The sequence below is a fragment of the Triturus cristatus genome, chromosome 2_2, assembly GCF_964204655.1.
Source record: "Triturus cristatus chromosome 2_2, aTriCri1.1, whole genome shotgun sequence".
NCBI lineage: Eukaryota > Metazoa > Chordata > Amphibia > Caudata > Salamandridae > Triturus > Triturus cristatus.
In genome coordinates, this window is record NC_140582.1 from 330,352,715 (window position 1) to 330,370,398 (window position 17,684).

Consider the following 17,684-nt stretch of genomic DNA (forward strand, 5'->3'; position numbering starts at 1 on the left):
TTTATTTTGATGTTCTAATTTACATTCATATTGGAAACGGATTTTGGAATATTGTTTAAATAAATTAAATGTTCAATAGCCATATGATCCCCAAATGGTTTTATCTGATATTTCACCCCCTAATGGATCTTTCAGACAACAATAGTAAACTACTATTTATCTCTATACTCATACCGCGATTCTCCAGAGATGGGAAACTAAAAACATTCCAACATTTCAAGAGTGGTTAGCGAAAATGCAGAGTTAAAGATTGAGAAAATATGTTTGTGGTCCAAGTGGGATCGACACAAAAGTTTTATAGGCAGTGGGTTAATTTAATTAAAAAAACAATTAATTTTAATCTATTTATAAGGTGAAATCTGTTTAGCAGATTATATGCATAAGCAATTCTTCTTAAAAACTACGTATTTATTAATTCTATTGAATGTTATGACTAAGGAACTTGTAATATGGTTACTTATTGTTTATATGAAATTTTACTTGCTATATCGCTCAATTAAAAAAATTACAAACAAAACAAAACAAAATCACTGTCTCAGAACAGTCAAACAGCCCCTCGCAATAAGAGCTCGAGATGAGCCCTAGTAGAAACAAGGTTGGTTGAAGGCGAGGACAAAGACGAAGGGGGTGATCAAGCATACCACCTTCTATGGGTGAAGCAAAGTTGTTTAAATGCATGTAAATTACAGATCTGCTCTCAAAATGTTATGTTGTGTTCAACCTGCTAACATTATGATCTGACTCAATCTTGATCTTGATGTAGTAGATTTGTTGTTTGTTCTTGCTAAGTAATGAGCTAGTGTTTTTTCCCTGTTTGACTCCAGTATGACATTGAGGCAGGCATAACACCTAAAGTGGGTTCCTTTCTTTTCTTTAGGTCTGGATTCTCTTTGTGCACCTTTTCTTTACCTAAATTTTAACAATGAAGGTACGTGCCTTATTTCCTTATTTTAAGCAGTATGTATGTATATGGTATTTCTATAGTGCAAACCTAGCCAAAAGGCAGCGGAGCTCTGTACATAATCAGCAGTTATGTCCAATTGGATGTTGTTTTATTTAACTCTGAATAGCATTTATTTTTTGTTTAATTAATTTTGATTCTTATTCTCAAGCTATTTAGCGCACTGTAAAACGTAGTTGAACGTAGGTGAACTAAAATGATCAAGTTATGAGCCAGTGAGATCACTTAGTATTTAGACGTTCGCCCTTGACATCTGATATTATGTGCAGGTCACGAGTTTGAATCATGTCAAAGCCACCTCAGGCTTCTATTCTTCCAAAGTTAGTAAGTTGAGTAAAATTAAATCGGGTTATAAAAACACAATGTTAAAGCGGGTTATAAAAACACAATGTCCCTTTCAGCCCTTTGAAATCGCAGAAGTATGATATGAAGCACTATATGAAAATCAAGTTATTTATGGGCCCTGATGCTGAAGTATTGTAGACTATAGTACTGTGGAGAGACTGCTAGATTTTTAGCAGCAATAAGGTTAGGATACAGAGCAGCAAATGGGATATTGACTGGACGTGGGAAGGGTAACAATGAAAAATACATGGAAAACTGACAAGCCTGTAAGTTTGTGAATATTTCCCTAACAATTTTGACAAGGGCAAAAGGAAATGATCGGCTCCTGTGACAGTGATTGAAATATTGACTAAGTACCCTTTGTAATGATGGCTATGTATACTATGGAAGGGAGTAGCATGGAACAGAATGAATCTAATGTATTTATGAACTTTAAAGAAGTAGATGTAGCAAGCAAGAATGCATGAATGTATTTAGGAATGGAAGAAGTAGTAATTGCGTTAGTAAGGTTTATTTGTGGGGCGGTGTTAAGGCCAATTAGAGGATGAACCCATGGTGGTCTTAGTGGTAATGATGGGGCATAGGAAGACTCTTTAGGAAATACTGGGTTAAGGTTAGATTGCTAAATCAGCTGATTATGTGGTGCATTACTAGTAGTAGTTTTCTTATTTATTCCAGTAGTTGTGGATGCTTATTGGTGTTCAGTTCATTATTATGTCAGGGATGTCTTCCAAAAAGGCCGGCTTCAAGCCCTGCAGCGCCTGTCACCGACAGATGTCAGTGACGGACCCGCACCTTGTTTGTCTTTGGTGCCTCAAGCGGGGCCATGACCCAAAGGCCTGCCCCGACAGCCACACCATGCACCCAAAGGCCTTGAAGGAGCAATCCTGCAAGCTTCTGGCAGCTCTACGCACAGCGTGTGACGATCAAGGTCCCAGTCGAAAGCAAGTCCCGGGAGCGGTCGCAGAGCCCGAGGTCGTCATTGCATTCCAAGTCACTGAGCCATTTGGGAAAGTCGAAGTCTCACAGAAAGGAGTCGTCAAAGCATGTTTGACTTTTTCTCATCCATCTGCTGTCGAGGGAGCGTTCAATGAAACCCTCATGGACGTCCTACTTGGGCCCTGGTCCAAGCCCAACACCGGGCCCTTGTGAATAGGAGGATTGCCTGCCACCCCCGCCCAGCTCCAGGGGACACAAACTTCCTCACCAAACCTAGATAGCTTGGTGGGCTACTCCTCAAAGTCCCATGTAAATCCTGGTGCATTCCCTACTCCACCTCCGTACAGGGACTCTAAAAGGCTCGACGATTTTGGTAAGATGTTTTCTTCCATTAGCCTGGCACTGCGGTCTGGGAACACCATGTGCCTTTTGGTCTGCTATTCCCATGTCCTGTGGGATACGGTTGTGCAGGTGCTACTAGCGGTCCCGTAGGAGGCCTGGGTCATACTTTCTCTGGCTGTGGCCGATCAGAGAGATGCAGCAAAGTTCACAATACGATGTGGACTGCACACCATCGACTCACTAGACAGATAGGTTTCATTGGCAATGGCCCTAAGATGCCACACTTGGTTGAGAATTACTGTTTTTTTGGGGGGATGTCCAGTCCTCTTTTATGGACGTGCCCTTTAATAGCTCCCATCTCTTTGGAGACAAGGCAGATTCGGTGCTAGAGCCCTTCAAGGATATTAGTGCTACGGCCTGGTCCTTGGGCCTTTCCATGGCCCCCCAGCATCCACAATCCACCTTTCGTTGCTATGGAAGGGGCTTCCAACCGTACTTCTACGCTCCCAGCCACAGCAGCATGCATGCATCCCAGCCTCTGCGTGGCCAAGGGTGCGGTATCCATAGACCCCTTGGGTCGGGCGGCCAGGGGTCGGACAAGCCCACATCCACCCATCTCCCCTGGCATTCTAAGCCTCCAAACCCTCCTAATCTGCCTTCGTACAATCATGGCACCCAGTCGACGACAGGATTCACCATCACCTGCCCCGCTGGCAGTCTATAACTTCGGACTGGTGGGTTTTGCAGATCGTTCGGAACCACTACTCCCTGCCCTTTGAGACTACCCTTCCCCCATGCCACCATCTTACAAGCAGCTGACGGAGGATCGTCTCTCTCTTCTCTGCCAGGAAGTTATGGCTCTCTTGGCCAAGGGACCCATAGAGGGGGTGCCGACACCAGAAGTAGGTCATCGTTGCTATTCCCACTGCTTCTTGGTGCCAGAAAAGGATGGAGGCCTTCGTCCTATCCTAGACCTATGCCCTCTCAATTACTTCCTCAAGAAGATGAAGTTCAAAATGCTCACTCTGGATCAGGTCCTATCTGCCCTGGACCCAGGAGATTGGATGGTAGCATTGGACTTGCAGGACGCATACTTCCATGTCCTGCCTTCCCACAGACATTACCTGATGTTGGCCATGAGCACTTTCAGTTCACCGTGCTTCCTTTTGGTCTTACCAGTGCCCCTCGGGTGTTCACCAAAGTGATGATGGTGGTTGCAGCTCATCTGTGGAGATCAGGGGTGCCAATCTTCCCCTGTCTCTGTGACTGGCTGTTGAAGGCATGCCTGCCTCAGGCTGTCATCTCCCACCTCCAGACTACGGCGGACGTTCTGCATTCGCCGAGGTTCGCAATCAGTTTGCTGAAATCACACCTGAATCCCTCTCAGACACTCCCTTTCATCATGGCGATTCTGGATACGGTGCAGTTTTGGGCTTATCCTCACGAACAACGAGTCCAGGATATTCAGACTCTGATAGTGATGTTTCAACCTCAATCCTGGATTTTAGTGAGACTAACTCTGAGGCTGCTGGCCTCATGGCCTCCTGCATCCTGATAGTGACACTTGCCCGCTGGCATATACAGGCTCTGCAGTGGGACTTGAAGTTCCAGTGGGTGCATCACCAGGGGAATCTCTCTGACATGGTCCACATCCCGAAGGGAACTGCAAAAGATCTTCATTGGTGGCTAACATACTGTGAGTGGGTCTGCAGCAGGCCCTCCTCCCTTCCCAAATCGGATCTGACAGTAGTGATGGATGCAATACTCCTGGGATGGGGCGGCCATCTGACAGAGGTGGAGATCCGAGGCCTTGGGTCTCCGGCGGAATCCGGGCTCCACATTAACCTTCTGGCGCTCTGAGTGATCCAGCTGGCATTGATAGCCTTTCTTCCCTCCATCAAGGAAAGGCTGGTGCAGGTGTTCACGGGCAACATCACCGCCATGTGGAACTGCAACAAACAGAGTGGAGTGGGGCCGTGGACCCTTTGTCAAGAGGCCCTGCATCTCTGGACATAGCTGGAACCTCAGGATCTTCAGCTGTTCCTGCAAAAGGAGAAGTTCAGAATGCCGTCCCTGGCACAGGTGTTGCACATGCTGGAAGTGGAAGACTGGATGGTGCCTGTTAACCTGTAGGATGTTTATTTTCACTTACCAATTCTGGAGTCGACAAGGAAGTATCTACGCTTCACGGTAAGATCGGCGCATTACCAATTTGTAGTGCTACTGTTTGGATTGGCTTCAGCTCTATGTTTGTTTACGAAGGTCATGGCAGTGGTTGCTACCCATCGTAGATGGACAGGACTCTATTGTTTCCATACCTGGACGTCTGGCTTCTCAAGGCCGAGTCCACGGAGATGGTATTGCACCACTCACAAGTGAAAATTTCTCTGCTGTTCGATTTGAGCTTTTCCATCAGCAAGCCCAAATCTCACTCTGTGCCCTCTCAGCGCATCCTGTTTGTGGTGGAAGTACTTGACACTACATTGAATGGAAGCTTTACCCTTTCTCAGAGGATAAAGAATGTTCAGTTTGTGACTCTGATGTTTCAGGACAAAGCACAAGTTCCTATTCTGACAGTCTTATGCCTGCTAGGTCTATTAGCTTCCTTCATTTTCCTGGTCGCTCACACACACTGTCACAGGAGGGCCCTTCAGAGGCAGTGTTCCAAACATGGTGGAGATCTTGAGGGACGCTGCAGTGTACTTGATCTGGTGTGGAATTCAACCTGGTGCAAGGAAGGCCATTCCACTTACCACTAGTAGCAGCCACAGCGATACCAATGAATACATTTGAATCTAGTGTGAGGATTTCAACTGGATTGCCTCAAGATCAGAGTCCTTATGTTCCAGTGGAGCATATATTCGATATCAATCTGCTGGAATTGCTGGCTATTGCCTGCTTTCTTTTCCCCTCCGCATTCAACTAAAGAGGAAGAAAGGCTACATAGACTGGATCCCAAGAGAGCCGTCAGTTTTTACATTAACTGTACCAAGGACTACCGAATTGACGATCAGCTTTTCGTAGACTACACTCGCAAGATGAGAAGGGAAGCCATCTAGTTGAAGTAGCTGTCAAGGTGGATTATCTTATGCTTTAAAGTGTGCCAGACCTTGGCCAGCAGGAAACCCATCGAGGGCATCGGAGCTCACTTCACCAGAGTGATATCTACTTCAGCGCTGGCAAGGGGAGTCCCCATTACAGAGATCTGCTAAGTGACAACGTAGGCTTCCCTCCACACTTTCGCTACTGTTTAGATTTTGAAGTGTGGAGGGAAAGTAACTGCATGTTCTGTCCTTCAGGACTTATTAGTTTAAACTGACCTTTCAAATCCATCTCCTAGTTGGGTACTGCGTGAGCAATTTATTTAAAAGGTGAGGAATCTGCAGGTAGAAGTATCAGAAGAAAAAGTTACTTGCCTTAAGTTACGATATTTCTGGTGGATACTCTATCTGCCTTCAGATTCCTCATTTGCTCTACCCTCCTCCCAGTTGTGAAGGATGAACTATTAATGTAACTAGCAGAATATGGTTCCTGTCTAGACGTATTGCACCTTGTCAATCTGATGTCATTCTCATCTTGTTCACCATGAAGGCGTGGGAAAATGGAAGGGAAACTGATATCAGGTTGCCAGTGGTGTTGCTTTATGGCTCCTGTGGCATCAGTATGAGTTTGCAGTTTCCAGATTCAGTCTGACACCTGGGATATTCCAAAAGTGAGGTATCTGAAGGTAGATATGGTATGCAGCAGAAAAATTGTTTTGGAAAGTAGTTAACTTTTTCTTCTAGGGATACTCTGTCGAACTGCAGATTCCTCACCTTCCTCCGTCTTCCCCGTTCTGTGGAATGGCCTCTTTTCCAACTAAAGCGGTTACAAATTGGAGATTTTCACATTGGCACTATTGATTACTTTTGGGCTGTGCTTCTGAAGGCAGGAACCCTGGTGTCAGAGCTCTTGGATGATGCCTCTATATGGCTCCAGTCGTGACCTTTGGGGTGGAACAGAGTTGACTCTGATTCGCACGACACCACCTATTGGCATGCAGGGGCTATGCTGAAAAGTGTGCCGGATCCAGTTTGGCGCCTGGGGATATTCTAAAGGTGAGAAATCTGCAGTTAGAAGTATCCAATTAGAAAGAGTTTTACCATTCCTGCTTCTTCCTAGGGCATCACTTTAGACTACACATGGTGCCAAAGTGAGACATCGAGAATGCAGGCTAATTCTAACACCATCTGCGATTCACTCTTTCTCATGGTGCTGCAAGGCAAATAATATTCTGAAATGTCCTCCTGTTCATCAAGACATTTTAAGTCCGATCATTGTTGCAGATGCATCTCTGAAGAGATGGTAACCCCCTAAGCATCAACTACAAACAAATACAAGGGACGTGATCCCAAAAAGACATCATATCAATCTACTGGAGTTGAGGGCACTCCACCCTGCCCTCAGGTCTTTTCTGCTGCTAGAAAAGATAAAGGGCTTCATTTAGACCCAGGTGGATGTTCTGGCAGTCCACCAAAGGATCGGAGGCATCCCCCCCATGTAGATGTCCATGCCCACCTGGCAGGGGTGGCTGTGTTTAGAAGGGAGCTACAGTCAGATTTTAAGAAAGGTAATTGTATTCACAGTGTTCATGGTAGTGCAGAGTATTCTTCTGTGTTGTAGGGAAATGGATTTTTATCCTCGACACTTGTATTTGAGACACGATTTATGCATCTTTTAATTGAGAGGCGGCAACATTGCTCAAATGCTTTTGATTGATATGTTTTTCTGAGTGATCGCCAGCCTTAGCTGGCAGCACAGCATCTTGGCATGCAGATGCCGAGCACGCTTCTTAAGTACCATTTACAGCCCATTAATTGCAAGATTGTGCGAGCACATTCGTTCTGGGAATAGCAGCCTGCCAGCAGAGGCGAGGGATGAAAGTAGCTCCCGGAAGATGGCTGCTGTCGTCTCTCGACAAGTTCCACTGGGAGGCTGTATGCAGCAGCACCCTTCAAATGCAGTAATATGATAATGGTAACAGATGAAAGTAAGAAGTGGCCTCAGAACATAACTGATAATATGAATTTTATTTACTAAATAGATTGTTTCGCTCATATAAATTCAAAATGTGATCCGGGGCTGGATTAGCTCAACTGTTTTACAGACACTACTATTTCGCCTCACCGTGTGAACAAAACAGTTGATGTAAAATGATGTTTTTGCTCTAGACAGAAAGAGCAAGTGTCCATATCAAATGGCACCAGTACAATCTATATAATCCTGGAGATGCCTGTAGAGAATTGTCACGGTGCCGTTTTTGTAATTTTACCTCTGTTTTCCAAAGAGTAAGGTCCTGATTTACGAACAGTTTACTATGACTTAATCGTGCAGTACTCCTGAATTCCAGAAGCAAGACAGGAGGGCTCATGACTTATTCCTGAACTTCATCAGTAAGCCATGTGTAGAAGAATAATGACACCCACTCATACACTAATCTTTAGGAATCGGGCCCTAATTTTATATTAATAGACAGAAGACGTGTCAGCCCAGTGCAGTATTTTTGTGCAGACCATGATGAAGAATTTGTCCCCTATTATAAAGTGAATATGTAGGTATCAAACTTTAATTTGAAGGTATCACATAAATGTACTGATTGAAAACCAATATTACTGTCAAAAACTTTTAGCTTCTATCTTGTGACCATCACATCAGTTTTAACTTGGGTTCAGGGCCTTTAACAACCGGTATAACCCTCAGCAGTGGGCTATAATACTATATTAGAACAGTGGGATGTTGAGAGCATTGAAGACAATGGAGTAGCTCCGGGCTTATAATGACTGGTATAAACCATCTGCCCCAGCATTCCAATGTTTTCTTTGTTTCTCTTGTTTAATTTAGGACATTCTACCCCTAGTGGGTAGAATGTTCTAATAGCCTTATAGCCCTTCTGCGGAGGTTTTACCTGTTGTTAAAGGCCCTCTCCCTCGTTATAGGCCCTTGCCTGTGGCTCCCGACTATAACTCGGTTTCAGGACGTCTAACAGCTGGTATAGCTCTCGGCAGAGGGCTGTAAGGCTGTATTAGCCCATTCTTCCACCCCATACACGAGGGCACTCTTTTTAGGTCTCGCCTGGCGTAGGTTGCGCAGACATTCGCAGTCTTGCTGGCGAGATTTAATGATTTAGGGTAGATTTCACTAGCGGGGCTTAAGCCCCGCCCCTCTTTTCCATTGGCTGGCGTCACCGTTCATAGTAAACGGTGGGCAGCCATTGGAAAAGAGCTTCCAGTGACGTACACTTCTCTCTTTTAGAGCCGTCCCAGTTGGACTGGCTGCCCCGACTTAATGCTGGCGTAAAAGGTTTGTTATCTTTATGGGGCCAAACACATGGCCCCATAAAGATAAGAAATCTTTTAGCACAAAAGGAAGTCAGGCGAGCCAGTCCAACTGGGACGGCTCTAAAAGAGAAAAGTGTACGAACGAAAAACGTCATGGCGAGCATAAACAGAACAAGCGTTTTGCAGAGGGAAATGTATTTATTACTTCTTTTGTATGGAGGACAGTCACAGTACAGTAGTAAACAATCAGTTTGCTCAGAAGAATATCACCGTTCAAAAGATACGCATTAACAGAAACAAAACACGCGCGTTGGAAGATACAAACTTCCTATCCACAGTCGAAAAGGCAGTAGCAAAGGCAAAAGACCAGAGCCCGCCCCGGATAAAAAGGAGTAAAAAAATGGTTGCTCCATGAATTAATCATTAAAGCACAGCATCCTTTTGCTTCCTCGGCATCCGTCACAAAAACTTTCACTCAGCGTGGAACACTTCGAACTTCCGCCTCTTTGACGTCATGGTTTCACTATACTCCTCCTCCGAGGCGTGAATGAACTTCGCACCCAATCAGAACGCTAGGTACCCAGATATGTGCCGACCTCGCGCCTGGGCGCCTGCGCGAAGGCCGCATGGCTGTATAAACATGGCTGATGCAGCACCGGTGGCACGCCGCTGACCTGTGCTTGCGGAAGTGGCTGTTGTAGCTCGGTGTCTCCCCGGTGGGGAAAATACCTGTGATGAGGGAGTCGGTGAGGCACGGCACCTAGCTTTCGTTTGCTGCGTGCCTGGCACTACGGCTGTGTTGAGCTCGGCGCGCGCCCGTGGATGGCCATGTGCGTTCAGGGCTAAAGCAGGTAGCCGCGCTGGTGCCGCGTGCTCTGGACCATGCCCCCAGCATGAGCGCCGCCGTTCCAGCCCGCCCCCACCCTGAGCCCCCGACACCTGGGGTACCAGCCGCCCCACCCCAAGGTGCTCCTGTTTTCCCTGTGTTCAGTGCTTCGCTCTCTCTGTCAGCTCCGCCGGGTCCCCTTATAAGTGCCCTGGCTGCAGCAGTCCCCGCCCCCCAACCTGGAGCAGTTCTGGTCACCAGGATGACAACCATGGCCGGTGGCGCACAGCAACCCACGGTCACAAGTTCCCCCAGGATGCCTGCCCCGCAGACCTTGCCGACCAAAGTTCCACCTACGTTCCAGCTGCCAGCCAACTTTCAGATCCCACCAGGTGAGTCCAGCGCCTACGTTTTGTCTTTGCAAGTCACATCTGTCATTCAGAAACTCTATTGTAAAGTTTGCTTAATTGCGCAAGTAGTTGATGCCTAGAGATGGATTTGAAGTTATTGCATTCCCACTGTAGCATTCCTTTTCAGGCAGAAAATTCCCAGCACTTCTTGTACTTTTCGTGCCTCTCTGCGAAGTCGACTTGTAACCTGGGGCTTCTGGTGGTGACTGCTGTTTAATTCGATTTTCTTTTCGCTTTGGAGTGCGATAAGTGTTCCATTGGCCTCAAGTGTATTAACTGGTTAACATATCATGCGCTTATCTGCTTATCTCACAAAAGTTAGTGTTTTTACTTGGGGCCTTTCAGTGTAGTGGTGTTGAAAGTCTTTCATTGAAATCCAGGGCTTATGGTAATTCCGTGTTTTATACGTTTAGATCAGTCATACCATAAAGTGGTGAGGAAAGGGCGATATCTTGTAAATCTACGGTGCTTCTTTGTTGCTTGTTGTTCCATTAGAATTTTGATCTTACCTGTACGGTATTTTTCGGTACTTAAAATTAAATCTTCAAATTTGAAGGTTCTCCAGGTAAGCCCAATGAAGGAAAACAAGTGATATGGCTAATTGGCAGCCGCTACTCTCTTATACCCTTTTTGAAAAACAGTCCTTTAATCTTATTACACATCCTATTGGTACTGCAAATACAAGTGCATATACGTTCTTCTGTTACTCGGACAGTGTTTCCCCAATATCCGTCCATTGAATTCTAAAACATGCTGTCACTACCTCCTGGACTTTGACATCTCCACGGCATTATCATCTTTGCCACGAAGTTAGCATACATAACCCAACATCCTCATTATTTACACTGATGTTGGCATCATCAAACTATCTTCAGTTATAACATTCTGACGAATTTAGCTCTTTACAACTTTGTCCAAATCCACATCACAGAATAGACACACTAACTTGTGTATAGAAGAAGCTTTAATGAGATTCCAAGTGTATTAGAGAGCTGTTTTGTTTTAGACCTACAGAAGAGAACCAATGATGGCTTGAAAGCCCAGTGCAAGCAAAGCAGTTGCATGTTGAGGTTGCAAAGCACCAGTTATGTGATTGATTCTTTGTTTTGGTTAGCATGTATGGTTGCAGTTTATTGCACAGCTTACTGCAGGAGCCATTTTAGTGTTCTGAATCAGTTATTGCATTAGAATGTGTTACGTGTAGTGCGAAACAATAACTATGCTCATAATTAACAAAGTTTCTGAAGAAATCATTCAAAATAGGAATGTGGCAAAGGGGTGGTTATGAAAGAAAAAAACTTAAGGTGTGGCTACACTGAAGTTAGCTTCAGCGCCGTACTGTTATCACCCGCTCAACACCAACATTAACATTTGTATCTGTAACATATTCACTTATGCTCACAACTTTATACCACCAAAACTAAAAACTTGTTTAGCATTATTGCCATGCCAAGCTAAAAATGGGTACTGAGCCTGACATCACTTCCAGCCGCCTTGGACATTATCTTAATTTCCCACTTACTCAAAATTGTAATGCTGCATTGCAACACCAGCATTATTTGTATCACCACCTTTGACTTCGACATAGATATTTTATTTTCATAGCATTGCCTTCCTTTCTATTTTGCAGTCAATGTACTGTTTTGAGGTTTCCATTGACATTACCAATTAATACCAAAGTTAGGCAGATGTTAGCACCTCAAAACCCATTTTACATTGATATTGCCAATACATTTTAATTGACACCACCATAATCCATTACATTGACTAACGCTGCTGTTACTTTGACATCTACATGGTGGTTATTACTCTCCTAACAATTTATAATGATACATATGTATCCAGATAGACTTCAATTTCATATTGTTGGTAATCTCCCCATTACTCACTCATTATACATGGAGCCAAAGAAGGAGGAATAACGATCAGCAGAACATATCTTTATGTAGAACTTGTTGTGAAAAACATGAATTAGAAGTGTTGTTAAACTTATTGATGGTTGATTGTGCAGCAGGTGTTATGAAGTTGATGTCCGTGTTTGCTCAGTCATGGAAAATAGCCCTGTCATCCATTATTGATGTCAGAGTTTTGGGAAGTTTCAGCAAGAATGGAATGCTAGCTAACGTGTCATCTTAGCTCGTTGTTGGCTTTCCTTTGAAGTTATGCTGAGCACAGAATTCAAATACAATTGTCAGGCATCTGATTTTTTTGTTGTTGTCCTCCCAATAAAGATTTAAACAAAAATGGGCAATGGTTAAGTGATCAGTCAGACCATCCACTTACGATTTTGCAGTCCAAACTGAAGGTTAAGATGAATTTGGAAAACATTTAACTGACATTTAAGATTACAATCAGCATATCAGTAAACTGCAATACCAATTTGAATACAGAACAATAGGTTGTTTGATAGTAAAATGCTCAAGTTTAGAGTTAGTCCTTGGTTATTTGGAGAGAAAGTTTATAAATGGTACCCTTAGATCAAACAAGCACAAGAGAATGGTATTAGATTTTGCCGGATTGGGTTTCATTCTGTGGGTAAAACGGATATCATTCCAACACTATGTAAAGTTTGAAAGGATAGGGTGAATATCTGTTGGATATCAGGTGATTGCTGTAAAGTCGGTCATGTAGTTTAGACTTCAGGTCACCTTGAGGCTGGTTGGGAGCCTGGTTAATATAGCAACCAGTCAGTCAGAAAGGATGTTTATTTAGACAGTTTGGTCCTTAACCATTTACAAACATCAATCTTCTGCAAAAACAATGTCAAAATATAATCTTTCTAAAAATGACATAGAATTCCAATGTAATTATTAAAACGATTTTTCTCAGCGAGGTACCTTTTTATCATAGACTATAAAGATAAACAAGCATTGGCATAGCCAATAGGTCTCGCATGCATTTCCTTGCTCTATCCCCATTGTTTCCTGTTTCCCCATGCCCTCCTTCAATATCCCCGCTCCACTCCTTCTGCCCCTCCCCATATTACATTTCTTGATTATTATTATTTTGTTTACGAGTTTTGCAACTTCCAAGTGATGCAGGCCGCCCTCACCCTTTAAGCTCTTTGCACGCCCTTATTTCTCACTTTTTTTACGTTTTATTTTACTGTTCCCACATGGCCAGTCACCATGCTAGAAGGGTTTATTAATAATGGTTACCTGCCTCAAGAAAACCCATTGTAACATTGCCAGCCAGGCATGCTCATACGTTTCGTTTTGAACTCCAAGAAAGGTTAGCACCTCTGATCTTAAAAGTAATCTGGTGTAGCCAACATTTTATACCTGTCACATCATCTACACTGCCCCACAAAGGCAACCTTTTTTTTTCTTTTACACCACCTTGACATCTGTCTTACGCAAGTTTGCATTCAGTTTTTTAGTCACAAACCACACCCTCTAAGCATTCCACTAATTGCACTCAATTTTTTTTACCACTAATTGTGCGCTCAAGCGGTAATTAGTCAACAAAGGTAAAACCTAATTCGTTCTGTTTTGAGCATCTGTGCTATGCCGATTCGTTAAAGAAACAATAACTCTTTTTGGACTACGCCCCTGCTTCTTTTGTCTTTCTTCAGTCGTCACTTCACTTAAATTTTTGTCCTGAGAAATACTTGTTTTTTTTTTTTACTCTGAAATATACGCAAGTTGCCCATTCTGATACAAAGGTGCTTTAGATGCTTCAGGCCGATACGAGAACAGGTGGGGAAAGGTGCTTCTTCTAGCAGAGACCAAGTACCGAGTTATATTCACAGCCCTTTAAATAAAACTGCTTTTAAATACATGTCTCAAGCAACCAGTGTATGTCTTAGAAACGTCGATATTATGGGCAGAGAGGAGGAAGCATGCAGTACGAGGCAGCACACTGCACACTTACTTTTCACATAACACTTATTTAATTTACAATAAGAGGCACAAAGTCATGTGCCTCGCGCTGAAGCCATTACATCTTCCTCCCAGGTTCCTTGATTTTACCTGTAACATTAGCACATCCGTCTGGCAGAAACATAGGAAGTGGGTAGGCCTCAGTTCAAACACTTTTACCTGCACCCCCGTTTTCATATATAAATAATATATATGTTCAAGTGCAGTATTTTTTGTTTCTGAAACTCCTGATCCAGGAAAAACTTTTTCTGTAAAACATTCCACTGGTACTTGATGTTGTTTTCTGCTGTATCAAATATCTAACAAACATTGACAAAGACAATAGGTTTGGCCATTCGGCAGCAGATATTCAACACATACAAATCACTAGTGGGGAGAGTGCCACTGTAGCCTTGAGCCAGAAGTCTGCTTGTGGCTCAGCTTGAGGTCCTGTTAGACCCTCGAGCCCCCAACGAGTCGAATCTTCATGTGGCTTCTGCCTGCCACCCATGCTCAAGCCTCATGCACCAAGAATTAAGGACAAAGCATTAATCTTTGATGTGAAACAGGAGAGAGAGATGTCCATCTAGTGGCTGGATTGCATAATATCAAACCAAAAAACATGGGATCACACCAAGCTTCCCCACGTCACTAAGTTGTGTGATCTTAGGCAAATATTCTCTTTCACCGTGCTCATATTTCTTCATTATTATATAAGAGAGCACCTTGAAATCCACAAGTGTAGGATTCACTTTGTACAAAAACCTCTATTGTATTTAATTTAATTTAATAGACTTTATTGTTGTTCCATGTATCATATACCGTGTACGTGACAACTGACTTGCCTCTTGCTTCACTAACACCATTGTCATCAGGACACAGGGACGTGAGCGTTTCTAAGTTCTTATTTAAAAACTAAAACTTTTAATACATTCCTCTCAATGCAGTGATGCAATCTGATGCACTAAGCTGAAGCGAGTCTGTTTATTCAAGAGACCTTATCATACATTTACATGATATTTATTCCTTAATTTACATGGCAAACGTTTTGTAATTTGTTGGTGTGACCACTTCTAATGGGCCCATGCATCACAAGCACAGGTTACACACATCCAGGCCCAACTCCCATACTGGTAGAGCTGCCTAGTTGCCAAGATGCCATATCAAGTGCTACGCAATAAAGTAATTCAGGAATTTTGGACCAACAGCATTTGTGTGCTGTAATTTTTATACCCACACTTGTGACAATAAAGGATGAACTACATTACAAATCCCAGAATACAAAGTTATTTTGATCTCAAAGCCAGACCTAGCTGTAGTGGACACAGGAATACAGAACGCTTATGAGCTACAGGGACTAACAGATGATGGAAAACATGTTTGGTATTTATGCTATTGGCATTTTGACTTATTTTATTTTGTGTAGGAGGCTGGCTTAGTATATGGTGCACACTTATTTAAGTGAGGCACCTTGCACTAATCCAGGCAACCCTTATGGTGATTTTAGTGGTTTTAGACAACCATAGAAAGCTCTCTAAGTGGTAGCTGTGGAGAGCAGCCTTCAGGCTTAGTCCAGAAGGAGTGTTTAGGAGCTTGTTTTACCAGAACTAATCATATAGTGTAGCTTACACACACTCACAAACACATTGGTATATCTGCTAACCGGAGATATAAACACAATACACACAATACTTCAAATGTAAAAAAGGTAAATAAGCACAAATACACAGGTCTGGGCTGGCAGTTACAGGCACCAGGCGTTGCCCCAGTGGGCCGCCAGGGTAGGCCAGTTTTAGACCACTGGGGGCCGTTTTTTGTTACTGGGGGCTGGTTCTGCAATATCGGCCCCCTGCAACAAAAGCGCGCACAAATCTTTCCCTTATCCCTCACCCGGGAAGGGGCTGTGCTCTTCACCAGGGCTGGTTGTGGTTCCCAGTCCGGCCCTCTCTAGGGCGAGACCACACCATATACTAAAGAAGTGGAATGCGAACTTTGACAAAAGTCGAGACTTTGACCAGAAGACTCAGAAGAGCTGGGTACACAAGGAACTACCTGAGGTAAGTACACAGGAACCCCATGGAGGCAGTGTGCAGAGTGGAAACACAGCCGCGTACTCAATGCAAGTCAATGGGACAGTCACTGTTGCAGTTTTTAAGAAGAATGACCCTCCCCAGTGGACCCTGAAGAAACCTCATGGAAGGTTGGAGAGTCACCCCACCCATGGATACCCCAGGAACCAGGATAACTACACCAGGGAAGCCGGGTGCATAGGTGCGAAGTGACGTCGGAAACTGCCCTAGACCATAATGGAGGAATTTAGAAAAGATGCAGCTGGTGAAGAAGGTGAGAGAGTCCGGTGGAATCCAAGGATGGATTCTTGAAGAGGAGTACCTACAAGCAGATGGTACAGAGTCTATACCACTTGGGACTGACCAGGAGGCACGGAAGGCCAATGACCACCAATGACGGAAGATGCAGGAGTCATGACGGTGACCTTGTTGCTGCAGCTGTGAGGACCCGGTGATGCTGTGGAAGACCAGGAGCCGTTCATGAGCTGTCCCCGTCAGAAGTCAAGAACCAGGGGGTCGGTGTCTGGCGGGAGCACCAACAAGCCTTGGAAGAAGCAACAGACGTCATAGTCAAATTTAGGGAGAGAGCTCAGTGACTGGGTCCTGATTAGCAGGATCCCTGCCAGACTAGTCAGAAAACAAATTAACACCAGCTAAAAGTGGGGGTGAGTGATAGAGATCAGGGTGTATATAATATTCCCACTACCACGGATAGAGTAATCTCACAGTTACACGCACATGCATACATCATACGCTAGGGCCCATTTCACTAACATACGCTCAAATACTCTACCAGCAATAAACCTGTGGAAAGAAAACACTCCTAAACACCCTGCATCTATATCGAGGCCGATAAGACCTGGTTTTTGTGACTGTCCCTAAGCATAGTCTATACAATATATACAACAATAATCAATAACGCAAACCCAATAATTGACAAAAAAGAATATCCAACACCATGTTTAAAATTATATTGCTTTATCTAAAATTAGTCAAAGAAATTCAATCAGAGTAAATCATTTCTCATAGTTATCTATTCTAGCTAAATGTCAGAACGGGTCAGGACAAGTCTCTCGGTAAATGTCTCTCAAGACGACGAAGTCCCTTCAGCATCAATCCTCAGCAACGCAGGTTCAATACGCGGCAAAGGCAAAATGGCAAGTGGCAAAAGACCCTCTCTAGGCTAACATCTTATAATATTCTAAACAATAGAAAGATACATTGGAACATAGGAAAAATCATAATGTCCGCCGGACTTGCTGAGCAGAGCGAGAAGGAAAGGATGTAACATTGCTACATTTGTGAATCTCCGCTCAGGAAAAATACACATAGCGAAAACTACGGAACAGGAACCAAGAAAATAAAACATGTATCACTATTATCCTGCTTCTCCTCGGCCATCGAGCCACAGTTCAGAGTTTCCCTCTAAGGCTCCTTTGTTTTCCAAGGCTTCCAAGGACACTTTCACTTCTCTTGGAGAACTCCCAAAAACTGCTGCTGTCCTCATGGAAAGTTTTTCGACAAGGACCATGGTCAGTTAGCTTCAGAACCATTTCCAGCAGGGGTCTCCCTCGTCTCAGTTTTCAAATTATAATCACAGCCAGGGTCACTATTC

The 17,684-nt window shown here is 43.9% G+C and overlaps 1 protein-coding gene across 2 annotated transcripts in view; it reads left to right on the forward strand.

Annotated features, from left to right (window-relative positions):
* The window catches only part of TBCK (TBC1 domain containing kinase), a 1,508,203-nt gene that overhangs the window by 568,566 nt on the left and 921,953 nt on the right, over positions 1-17,684 (forward strand). For both annotated transcript variants that reach the window (XM_085641401.1, XM_085641402.1), the window contains exon 18: positions 878-928. In XM_085641401.1, the coding sequence (XP_085497527.1) occupies positions 878-928 (51 nt within the window). The remainder of the gene's footprint in view (positions 1-877; positions 929-17,684) is intronic.